This window comes from Physcomitrium patens, chromosome 24, assembly GCF_059467195.1.
Source record: "Physcomitrium patens ecotype Gransden chromosome 24, ASM5946719v1, whole genome shotgun sequence".
Taxonomy (NCBI): Eukaryota; Viridiplantae; Streptophyta; class Bryopsida; order Funariales; family Funariaceae; genus Physcomitrium; species Physcomitrium patens.
In genome coordinates this window covers 6460265-6473522 of record NC_143433.1, presented here as the reverse complement: position 1 = coordinate 6473522, position 13258 = coordinate 6460265, and the positions used below count along the sequence as shown (strand labels likewise).

The 13258-nt window shown below is 35.5% G+C and overlaps 1 protein-coding gene across 1 annotated transcript; it reads right to left on the bottom strand.

The window, feature by feature from the left end:
* Positions 1-6697: 6697 nt before the first annotated feature.
* On the bottom strand, positions 6698-12146 carry LOC112276563 (chaperone protein ClpB3, chloroplastic). Its single transcript, XM_024507973.3, has 7 exons — positions 11174-12146; positions 10446-10902; positions 10035-10230; positions 9247-9761; positions 8824-9089; positions 7694-8626; positions 6698-7565 (listed from the first exon to the last, which is right to left on the bottom strand). The coding sequence occupies exons 1-7, from the start codon at positions 11552-11554 to the stop codon at positions 7227-7229; spliced, it is 3087 nt and encodes a 1028-aa protein (XP_024363741.1). The 5' UTR covers positions 11555-12146; the 3' UTR covers positions 6698-7226.
* Positions 12147-13258: the final 1112 nt, after the last annotated feature.

Sequence of the window (13258 nt, the reverse complement as noted above, 5' to 3'; positions counted from 1 at the left end):
TTATATCATTTTATATGATATGAAAGCAAAGTTTAATAGAAGCGTTGATTGACAATGTATAAATCTATTTTAGCTTTGTTAGACAAAGAGTCTAAATACATAAAAATTGGATCTCTTAGAGCATTGATATAGTTGCAAATCTCTACAATGAATGTATCAAAAAATATGTTAGGATCAAACATTATTAATAAAATTTTAATCTTTAAGACCTACTACTTAACAAGAATAGAAAACTATGGATTACGGGCTTTTTGAATGAAAAAAATTCTCATGAAAGATGGTCTTTATAATTTCTATACTAGTGCATGAAATGATTCTATGAACAAAATTAAAAAAAATATAGAAAACATGTCGTCGTGAGTATTATTTATAGTAGCATAAAAGGTGATATAATATTGAAGCTATTGAAACAATACTTTGAATCTTATGAGTATTAGACTTTGCTAAAGTTTTGCTACAAATTCAATAGTATATATCGACAAATGTCACTACTAATAGACATGTTCTTTATTATTCAAAATATTGATAATATAGATACCTATCGAACTAGTATTAAAATAGGGACAAATCAAATGAAAGAAATAGACATAATTTTATTCAAAAAGGTGATTATATATCATATTTGAAAAAATCTTCTTGCTGATTATGATATGATCAAGTAAGTTATTTTAAATTAAAAAAATAGCTTTATGTTTAGAAGTAGAGGCTAAATCTTTAAATAAATAATTAAATAAAAAAATAATAGATCTAAAAAAAACTAAAAGTTCTTACTATCATATATAGGCAAGGCATACATTCTTTATATAATCAAAGTTCCATAAAGCAAAGGAGGAATAAAAAATCCTATCAAAGAAACTTTAGCTTAATCCATCAAAAGATAAATTATACATCCTTAATAGTCTACTAAAGCTTAAACCAAGATGGTTGCTACTATAATAACTTATCCAATTGCTCTTGGATGTTGGAGTAACAATCTAGACTAGAATCATGTAGTAACACAACTATATAGTGAAAGATAAAATAATATGGATTTTACTAAAGATGAACTTGGTAAAAATATGTAGTAGCAAAATAAGGATAAATGATAGGAAGGTATTAAAAATATTTAGTCTTAATATTGCATTTTTATAGAAGAGACTTCTATTTACTTTTTAGGAGCATAAATGAGCCAAATTAAAGTAGATAAGATAATTAATTGATATAGGCATCTTTAAAAGAGAGTTAAGAATAGAATTTAGTAAAAATTACCTTAAAATATTAAGAATTGATATCTAAAAAAAATTGATTGTGAAATATACCCAAAATTAGATTATAAGATATAAAATAGTACTTTGATAGTAATTCCGGTTTCTTTGGTTTTTTGGAGAACAAAGATTCAAAGAAAATTCATGAAAAGATTTTTGGGAGTTGATTTCATATAATTTGAAGGCATATCAAATTTTTGAGAGCTTTTCAAAGTAAAAGATATACTTAGATATTTTGGATTTTAAGAAATACAATGAAGTTTAAATATTTGAGGATTTTGTAAGTATTGTAGTACATTTACAAGTGAAAATTTGTAAAATTATCATTTTCCTTATTGTGAATATGTTTGAAAAATTTGATGTCAATCAAAAGGTTAGATTAAAGGATATGAGAGTTTTATCAAGTTAAGATCTCAAATACTTGAAATTTAGGATCAATGAGGATTTTTGCAATCTTGAAAAATCTGCTAGTTTAATTGAAGAAAACATTTGTGAAGACTATTTGGACTTAAAAATCTATACACAATCCAATTTTTGAAGCAATTAAATAATTTAAAAAGGAGAAATTGTTGCTAAAAGTTAAACATTCATATTGAACAAAGAGGGTTACAAAAGCTTAGAGGTTTAGGAGATTTTTCATTCAATTGTTGGATTCAATTTTTCTCAAATTTTGTAAATATATTAATTTCTTATGGATTGAAGTGTAAGTGAAATTTTAGATGAAATCACAAATTTGATTAATATTGATTGAGATTTTAAAACGGCTAGAGAAATTGATTAATATTTGCTTAGGGTTTTTTTGAAATTGTTTAAAATTTTTTTAAGATTTGCTTGGAATTTTTTTACAATTGTTTAGGATTTATTTAAGATTTAGTTTAAGATTTAGGATTTGATTAGGCTTTTATTTAAGATTTAATTAGAATTTGATTTAAGATTTGATTAGGATTTGATTAGGATTGATTTAGAATTGATTAAAATTTCATTAGGATTGATTTAGGATTTAATTAGAATTTGGTTAGAATTTAGTTAGGATTGGTTTAGGATTTGGTTAGAATATGATTAAAATTGGTTTAGAATTTGATTAGGATATGTTAGAATTTGTTAAGATTTCATTAAGGTTTAATTAGGATTATAATTAATATTTAATTGAGATTTAATTGAAATTTAATTAAGATTTATTTAAGACTATATCAAAGTTTTATTAAGATTTATTTAAGTTTTATTTATGATTTATTTAATATTTTATTTTTATTATTTTAAAAATATATTTTTATTAATTTTTAAAGGTTTTTATTTTAATACTTCTTTATGATTTTTTTATTATTTTTCTTTGAGATTAATTTATGATTTTTTAAATATTTTTTTAGTAATTTCTTTTATATGTTTTTTGAATAGGTAAAAATTTAATAAAGTTTGCTAAAGATTAATTAGAGTTTATTCAAAATTCTATTAGACTTGGTAAGATCTTGTTGTTGCATTTTTTTATTTACCTTCCAAAATTAGGTGTTAAGTGCATTCTTAAGCAAGAATGCACATTATATGATACTAGGATCCAATAATTTTGGAAGATCAAACTCACTTAAAAATCAAATCAGGTCACTTATCACTAAAAAAAAGACCTTATAAACAAGCTCTAAATGAAAGATTAACATAAGAAAGGCCTACGAGTACAAGTCTATAATGTAGAAGCTAACTAGTCGAAGAATGGTCTTCTTAATTAAGATTGGTTCATAAGAAAAGAAGTACATGAAGTCAATGAATATGCTTTATAAGTTTTAGATGCATTTATAACAACGATAAATAATATAGATGCTTCTTCTCAATTATTATCTTGGAACTTAAATCCTAGAGCAAAAAATAATGTTTTAATCAATTTATTGGTTAGATTCTTGTTTGTATTTAATAAAATAACTAGGATTATTTTGATAGGAGGCTAAAGATACTATGTAGCTATGATTGGTAATTTTGCAATTTATTTGCCAAGCAAAGAAATATAGATCTTTTATGTTTTGCACTCTCAAAGTATTCTATAGAATCTCATTTTGATTGGATTCTTGGCAAGACAAGAAATTACTTTAATCTTTGGTAGAAAAAAATGCATTATTAAAAATAGAATAGAAACAATACTTGTAATTATACTAAGAAGTATATTCAATAGTCCCTATATATTAGAAGAAAATATAATAAATTAATATTTGGATGTTAACTAACTTAAAATTCAAACCTTAATTCTAGTGCCATTCTTTGGGACCATCAGTTTAGATATTTTTACTCTCAAGGATTGTACTAAATGATAAGCTTAAGAGTTGTAAAAAGTTGTCAAAAATATCCATTAGAGATCTTAATTGCTCCCACTATCTCTCGAAAAAATTAAATTGAAAGAAGATATCCAAGGTAAGAACTTCAAAGACATCTAAGATACCACAACTAATTCATTCCAATGTAGCAAGTCTATTTTGATTCAAATCTTTGAGAAGAATACCATGTTTTTAATATTTATTGATGATTTTATAATAAAACAAGGATGTATTTCTTTGCAATAAAGAATCAACATATTTTTTAAGTTTTGAGCTTTTCACAAAAAAATAAAAAATCTCACCAACAAAAAGATATTTACTATGAAGATTTATAACGGCAAAGAATATAATTCACAAGAATTTAATTCTTATGGTACAAAGCATGGAATTTAGAGACAACTTTTGAAGCCAGAAACTCTACATCACAATAAAATTGTAGAACAAAAGAATTGTATTGTGTTAGATATTATCTATTATTTTTTTAGCAAATAATAATCTTTCCAACCATCTTTGGACTAAAGCTATTTGTACCATCTATTATATTGTCAACTTATGCACTTTTAAACTCTCTTTACAAAACTCCTAAATAACTTTTTGTAAGAAAAGAATCAAATATATTAAAGCACTATATCTTTAGAATGTTGGTATATATTGATCAATAAATTCTAGAAATAAGTAAATTAGTGCCCAAAGGCCAATTCTATATCTATCTTAGTTTTGGCAACCACGTTAAAAGATGTAAGTATTACAAACTTGTTAAAAAACAAGTTGTGGTTTCAAAAGATGTACGTTTCTTAGAAACCACTCCACCAATCATTACATAAGACTCACCTGATAAATTTGTTAGAATATTTGGACTGATAATATCAACCTTTATATTTCAGTTGATGAAATTAAGTAGTAGATGAGATTCCAATAAGAATGGGCTATAGATGGATGAAACTTAAACCAAAATGAAGAATTCCAAAATAAATGATTCTAGTATATATGAATTGAATTAATTTTTCATTGATTGAATTAAAGTAAATGAATCTAAAATGACAATTTTGATGGAGTCTAATTTACAAATATAAGTAATTAAAACAAATTAACTATAATAAATTCTTATTTAGGATTTAGGAAGCTATCCAACTAAAGTGGTTCATTTTAGCTCATAAGGTGCTTTAAAAATACCACTTGAATTATTTTCACAAATATCTAAAAATAATAATACAAATGATTGAAGTATTTTATGCAAATATTTCAAAGAAGTGAAAGGACCTTTATAAAACCATGTCTAAGAATATTGGAGCAATTTTAAAAGCTTAAGGATATTGGACCAAAATTTAAAGTCCAATTTTTTTTTCATATACAAAACTAAATTATAGATTAAATTTTTTTTAGTGGCTATGTACTTTTATATATTAATATAATTTTTAAGCATTATGTTTTAAATTTGATGATACAAGCTTTATATTTAATTTTGTAAGCTATAATATGTGTGTTTTAAACTTATAGCATAAATAATTTTACATATATATTGACAATTATTTTAAAAGAGGCAATAGTTGTTATTTAATAATTTTTTGTTTAATAATTTTTATTTAATAATTTTTTGTAAAAATCCTATAAAAATTTAGATTTCTTCTTATGCAAAATTTTAAGCTATATTATAGACAAATTTCCATTGCATGATCTATTATTACTTTGGAATGATTTCTTATTTTATTTTTAAAATTATCTATGGTTAAAATTATGCTTAACCATTATCACTTCTAATTGTAAGAAATCACGAATATTTTTTTTATAATTTTATGCATTAATTCATAGAATAAATTAGACTCTTTAAGATTAAGATATTTTAGTTATTTATTGCCTTGATTATGGACTTAAAATAAAATTTTTAATATAAAAAAAAATAGTATCTAATATTATTTGGAGAATATTTAGACTCAATATTGTGTTCAATAAAATCATTATATTAGTTGTTTATTCTAGGCACTGTAAATATTTTTGAGGTTTCTTTAATGTCAAAACTAAAAGAAATGATTACATGAGTATATATATATGTATATATATATATATACATATACATAGACATACATTTATATATGTCTAATTCTTAATACGAACATCAATGTGTTTAAGATGAAACAAAAAATAATAATAAAAATCAGTTATTAACATTCATGTTAATCATTTATATATAATTATTTGATTTTATTACCAAGATATGTTCAACCATATAAAGTTAAATCATAAATTTAAATAATAGAGTTATAAACTCACACAAAGTTCTTTACTAATTGTTTGATGGACTTATGCTACAAAGTTTGTACCCATTTGATATTGTGATACAAAAAAGAATTTTTTATATGTTTTCTGCTTTGTGTAAATTGTTTGAGATATTGTACACTTACCCACACATGTATATTCATATTCTTCAAAGATAATAATAATTAATTATATACGGAAAATATTTTTACTCAATTTATTGTATAAAATATCAATATTTATTTTCAAGTATAACATGCAAAAGTATACAGTTTGTGTCTTGTCAAAACATAACTAGGGTGAAAATACTTAATGTGATTACAATTTTTTTGTTGATGCTAGTTAAATAATGCGGAATTGGGTAATACTTCAACATGTAAGTATATATTGCACAATTTACAGAAGGATCACTTTGGCTTCTATTGTGATGTCACATAAAAGACAAATACCACAGCAACCGAAAATATTTCGAACATTGCACAAATACCTCCTCATCACAACAATGGATTCTGACACAACAAATTATGTGCATCGGTCACATAAGTGTGATGGATAAGTTTCTATTTAGAGACCTACTCAAACAGTACACTCAAATCCATGGCGTAAGTTTCAATATTCTTCAAATCATCGTTGTTTGATTCAACGTGAAAGTTGGTGAAGTACATAAAAAGAATTACAGTGTTGGGATGTTTTGTTGTCGAATACGAGAGCACGGAAATAGCGGTATCACGCCCAATGGCAATGCTAGCTGAATAGCTATTTAAAGAGGAATACTCTCATTGCATTTCTTTTCGTGTACATAAACACACTTAGCTCTGGAGATAGGCTCCGCCTTTTCTCTTCATTTTCTTGTTAAGCACATTTTTTAATCACCCAAGTACGCCATATAATGGATACAACACATTGAAAAGACAATCCAACGCAGTCAACAGTTTATGGTTGATTGAATTCATCAAATCTGAATTCTGGAACTCAGATTGCATACCACAAACCACGAGTTCCAGTTCCTTGCCTGCTACGAATACACCGCGGCCAAGACCAACCCTGACGTCTCCTAACGTCTATAGTAACATATCTACGTCACCTGCTACATTACAATCAAGAAAGGAGAAGCCCCAGCCCAGCCGAACCTCCTTCTCTTGGATAAAAGATAACCTACTTCAGGTACCTATTAAAAAGGAACTCTGAAAAAGCCAGTGCGGGTCATATGATTGTTCTTCGAAAAATATCCATCTGCAATTTTCCGAACTATCCAACCTACCCTCCATACATTTAGATAAATGAGATAGCGCTTCTCGCTCCTGTTACCAAAACTTCAAAGCACCATATTCTACATGGTAAATATCTGGGCTACACTCCGCAACGCCACAGCCGCTCATTGTCACGAAGTCCCAATCCTCTGGATGTCCAACGCTGAAAGGTGCAAGCCCCATCAATTCTCTTGCCCCTGTGCGTACGCAAAGGGATCCGCATCTGCTGCCTGGTTCGAATCCACCGACTGCAACCTTCGGAAAGACAGTTTCTGTTGCGGAAGGCTGCTTCCAGCAACCGATGTCAGATCGGAGTCGATCAGGATTGTGTCCTCCTCTTTGAAGTCTCCTCTCAATATTGAACGCGCCAGCTCGTTCTCCACACTCTGTTGGATCACCCTCTTCACTGGCCGTGCTCCGTAGTTGGGATCATACCCCAAACTTGCCAGCAGTTGGATGGCGCTCTCCGTCACCTTCAGCGTGATCTTCCTGTCTGACAATCTCTTCTGTACACGGTCCAACTGCAAACACACACGCCATCAACTTCAGTGAGTCCCCGTTCAACGTCAGTGCGAAGCTGAATCCCACCGAATGTCCCTTCCACAAATGTCGACACAATCCTTGCATCTGAAGGTGGGCGGAGCCATACCTGAATTCTCACAATCCTGCTTATCTGGTCGCGGTCGAGCTGCTGGAACACGATGTACTCGTCGATACGGTTCATGAACTCTGGTCGGAACGTGTTTCTCGCGGCCTCCATCACTCGAGCTCTCATTGCCTCATATATGACCTCCTTGCTGTTGCCGGCCATGCTGTCCGCGCTGTTGAGAACGTAATGAGACCCCACGTTGGATGTCATTATGATAACTGTGTTAGTGAAACTGACGGTCCTGCCCTGGGAATCCGTCACGCGTCCATCGTCCAGGATCTGAAGGAAGATATTGAACACGTCAGAGTGAGCTTTCTCTATCTCGTCGAACAGAATCACTGCATATGGCCTTCTCCGAACCGCCTCCGTCAGCTGCCCTCCCTCTTCATAACCAACGTATCCAGGCGGTGCTCCCACCAGCCGCGAAACCGCATGCTTCTCCATGTACTCGCTCATGTCGATCCGCACGATGGCCTCCTCGGTGTTGAAGAGATACGACGCCAGAGCTTTGGCCAGCTCAGTCTTCCCCACACCTGTTGGCCCCATAAACATGAAGCTGGCAATCGGTTTGTTGGGGTCAGAAAGCCCCGCCCTGGAACGCTGGATGGCCTCCGCCACGGACTTCACAGCTGGGTCCTGGCCGACTACGCGCTTGTGCAGTTCGTCGTCAAGGTGCAAGAGCTTCTCCCGCTCTGACTGCTGCAGTTTCGAGATGGGAATTCCAGTCCACTTGCTCACCACCTCTGCGATGTCGTTTCCTGTCACTTCCTCCCGAAGCATAGAATTTCCACTGTTTTGATACTCGTCCAGAGCCTTCTCCGCAGCGTCCAACTGGCGTTGCAACGTCATTAGACTTCCGTACTTCAACTCCGCAGCTCGGTTTAGGTCGTAATCTCGCTCCGCTTGTTGGATTTCCAGGTTCACTCTGTCCACCTGCACATGGTGCACCACATGATCAGCATCCCTGCGAGCCCGCAATGTCAACCAACGGCGTGGCCCTCGTCCTCCTTCCGAACCTTCGCCCTCTCTGAACGTTCATCTCGAAAATGGTGCAGGAGGAACATGGGACAATGCATGATACAGTTGTGGATTCCAAACCTCACAAGCATCAACTTCAACTACACACCCACCTCCTCTTTGATGGACTGAATGCGAGTCATCACTGACTTCTCGTGTTCCCACTGATCTGTCAACTCCTTCTGCTTCTTCTTCAGAAGGTCCAGCTCCGTGACCAGTCGATCGAGCCGGTCCCGCGACGCTTTGTCTGTGTCGTTCTTCAGTGACAGCCTCTCCATTTCCAGCTTCAGCACAGACCTGTCTATTTCATCAAGTGCTGTGGGTTTCGACGTGATCTCCATCTTCAACTTCGCCGCAGCTTCATCCACGAGGTCGATGGCTGCACATTCCAACTCGTCCAATCAGCACCACCACGTGACGTCAATCACGGCGACTAAAACAAACCTAGAAGGATCTAACCAACATCCAACACTCAACACCCAACACCCAACTGCGCGAACGTAAAGTCGGCAGCGCTGCGGGGAAGCGTCGCGTACCTTTGTCCGGGAGGAACCGATCGGCAATGTAGCGATCAGCTAACATGGCGGACTCCACCAAAGCGCTGTCCGAGATCCGCACTCCGTGGTGCAGTTCGTAACGTTCGCGAAGGCCCCTCAGAATGGATATCGTGTCTTCCACTGAGGGCTGGTCCACGTAGACTTGCTGGAAGCGACGTTCCAGGGCAGGATCCTTCTCGATATACTTTCGGTACTCGTCCAATGTGGTTGCTCCGATGCAGCGCAGCTCTCCGCGGCCCAGCATTGGCTTTAACAGATTTCCGGCGTCCATTGCACCGCTGGTAGCACCAGCACCGACAACAGTGTGTATCTCATCAATGAACAGGATGATCTGGCCATCGGAGTCGGTGACCTCCTTCAAGACTGCCTTGAGCCTGTCCTCGAACTCTCCACGATACTTTGCGCCTGCTATCAACGATCCCATATCCAGCGAAATCAGCTTGCGGTTGAGCAAAGCTGATGGCACGTCTCCTTGTACAATCCGCTGAGCCAGACTGCACACGAGGATGTAAATATCGTCAGTGACAGAGCTGTAGTCCTTGCTGGAGACCGGACTCTTCCTTTCAATAAATAATTAGGCTCGATGTGCACGGCGGAACCGAAGAACTGACCTACAGCTACTAAATGTTTTTGTTCAACTGCAACGGCCATGAGTGCCCCTGGATTGCTAGAATTGAAATTGCAGTCATTTCTATACGGCATGACGAACTGAGAAAAACCTGAACTAATGAAGCATTCAGATGATGTAAGGCGATTCCAGTACTCACCCTTCAGAAATGGCAGTCTTTCCAACGCCGGGTTCTCCGATCAGGACTGGGTTGTTCTTTGTTCTACGAGACAAAATTTGAATAGCGCGGCGAATTTCATCGTCTCGTCCGATGACAGGGTCAAGTTTGCCCTGTCTTGCCATTTCAGTCAAGTCCTTTCCATATTTCTCTAGAGCTTCGTATCTACCTTCTGGATCTGTAAGTGAAGCAAAACACACGATCTGTCAGGATTACACATGATACTTTAAAGAAAGTTAAAATGAATGTTCGAAGCAGGGTTAATTCTACAGTGGTGTTTAATACTTGTGGTCGAGTCATCTGAACACGAATGGAAAATTAACGGAATTCCGTATTGCAAAGCAAAAGAAAAGCAGAGACATTGCTGAAAAGGAATGGCGAAACCAATTTTACCTTGATCAGTAACCTTTTGTGATCCTCGAATTGACTGAATTGCGGCACTCAAAGTCTTCGCAGTTAACTGGAACTCTTTGAACAGTTGCTGACCAAATCGTTTGTCCTGAGTGTATGCCAGGACCAAGTGTTCAACAGAGACAAAAGAATCTCCAAAATCCTTCTTATGACCACGTGCCTTCTCTATCAATCCCTCCAAATCTCGTCCAAGCATAGACCCACTTGTGTCACCCAGGACCTTTGGTTGTCTCTGAATAAAACGCTCAGTTGCTTGCAACAAAGAGGTGTTATCCACGCCTGCTTTAGCAAAAATTCGCCTCGCCAGGCCATTTCGCTGCTCCAGCAAGGCCTTCATCAAGTGCTCTGTCTCCACAATTTGTTGCTTGCTTTCTTTTGCGACATCAGGAGAGGCGACAATTGCTTGCCAAGCCATCTCAGTGAATTCGCCCTGATTAATCTGTGTAGCCCAAATTGAGGACATATACATCAGAACCCAAAATTTGGGATATTACTGGGCATTCAGAACTTTCTCCTCTATTACGCTCTCCCTTTCATCATGGACCACAATTAAGTAGACAGCAAGCATTCTCAAAGGGGAAAGGGAAAAAAAAAAAAAAAAAAAAAAAAAAAAGAAATGCAAAATCATGAACCCTTGAAACCGTAAATCATTTCGAAGAGAAAATTCTACCACTTATCCCGTTTATCAAATAGGAAAAAAAAAAGAATACCCTTCCATCTCGAGCCTCAGCCGATGGAACAGTGCGATAATTGCGCTTGCTACGCTCCGTCTTCACAAATTCTTTCTTTCTGTTAAACCGCTCTGCTCGCAAACCCACGAAGCTCTGCCACGGACTAGCATTGATCAGACCAAGAGAACCCACAACAGAATTCCCGGACGCTATGCCCCTCACGGATGCCAGGGGTACCACGCGCTTCCGCAGCATCGCAGTCACGGGCCTCCATCGCTGTTGTCGCTGCAACTTAGGAGCAGCAACCGAGACAAGAGCTGGTGATCTCGCAAGCGAAGACAAAGTACAGGACGACACCCTCTGCAACGCGAACGAGGTTATACCCTGCTGCAGGGGCAGCTTCGCAACCGCCATGCTCATCACCCGCCTCCAACCACTAATTCACTCGAAAGAAAAAACCCAACACTCAATCCCGCTTCCGAAGTCGCACAATTACAATCTGCAAATCCCAACCTCCTTCGAAACACCGAATGTCTGCCCTACTCCACCCTCCCCTTCGAACCCACCACGCCTCCGAGGCTCCCACGCGCCACACCCAACCTCTCAACTAAGCTGCGCAACAAAATTCCCAGAGCCCCAATTTGTACCCAACAGAATCCAAAAAGCTCTCCCTGGGATTGGACCCAACGACGCCACCGCAAAATCACACCACACCGACCAGCTGACTAACAACACTACCCACAAAACCAAAGCTCAAACTCGGTGAAGAAAGATCATGCGAGGGTGCGGCCAAAGCTCAGCGACTTATGATAGAATCTCCAACTCAATCTGCACAGGGAATGAGTTTCTACACGTCGACCGACTGCGGGCAAACGCATGGGGAAATGCGGTGTGGCCTGACACATAGGACCTGGACTTGATGAAGTGGAACAACCGTCGGATGACGGAATGCCAATTGTTCTGGAACTCTCTCGCATGCCCTGCGGAGGGGCCGGAATGCTCTAGAAAGCGGGGGAACTCCAGTAAACGCCCACTCACTCCAGCATCGCGGTGGCCATTCCAGGCCCTTGCCTCTGGTTGGGCGCGTCGTGACGGGTGGGGGGGGTTTTCGTGTTACGCGTGACGCGAAGGGTGAGGACCATCGCGATTCGACGCCTCTCTGGCTCGCCCGTGCCTCGGCGTTGCGTAGCTGCTCCTCCTCTTGTGCCTTGTGTGCTTGCTTCGCCATTTTGCTTTGCCATTTTGCGTGGGAGCGTGGCAGGGTTTTCTCGATTCCCTGCTGATATCAGTCGCATTCCGCGTAATGTGCACCCGCATCCCTCTGCTGTGGTTATTTTGTATTTTTTGGTTACATGTTATTGTTAAAAGAAAAATAGACTTTTTGTCTTCTAATTCTTAGTGTATTTTGAAACTTGTGACTATTGATCTAGATGTTATGACATGATAGTATACATTGTGATTATTATTATTATTATTATTTGTATAAATTTTCGTATATATATATATATATATATATATAAGTGCTATTTCGGATTTTTATTTTTTAGTGTGTTTTCATATCCTATATTTTGGTTTAAAGTCACTCAGTTGGAAACATGCAATGCAAAAAATGAGGAGAAATTTATATTTAGTTAGTTTTCAAAAGTGTCTGATTTCTTAGAAAATAAATTATTAAGAAAATTGAGTATTATAGTTGTGGAAAAACTATATGTCTTGTAGAAACTTTTATGAAATACTCAAAGAGCTATAAAGTAGTGTAGAACCAAAAATTAGAATTATAAAAAAAAACTAGAAAATTTTATAAGATTTTAAATACTATAAATGATCTAAAAAATTCTATTTTCAATTTAAATGTAATTTTAAAACTTATTAAATTATATAGATACTAAAATAATTAAAAAAATTCTTTAAAATAATACAATTTTTAGGATACAAGAACAAGGAATAAAGAAATATAATATAATAAATGAAATAAGAGACTTAATGTGTAATAAGACTAAAAATAAAACAAAAAATGAGACAATATTTAGATTGTTCAAAAACTTGTGATAAATAAAGTTACCTCTTGTCTTCGATTTTTACTTAAAATATTGTGACTGAGTCTTATAGAAACTACAATAAGAG

Coding starts and splice junctions, on each gene's coding strand:
- LOC112276563 (XM_024507973.3), bottom strand. CDS start 11,554: ATGAGCATGGCGGTTGCGAAGCTGCCCCTGCAGCAGGGTATAACCTCG. Junction 10,903..11,173: donor CTGAGGCTCGAGATGGAAGG/GTATTCTTTTTT, acceptor TGGGCTACACAG/ATTAATCAGGGCGAATTCAC. Junction 9,762..10,034: donor AAGACTGCCATTTCTGAAGG/GTGAGTACTGGA, acceptor CCTCGTGTGCAG/TCTGGCTCAGCGGATTGTAC.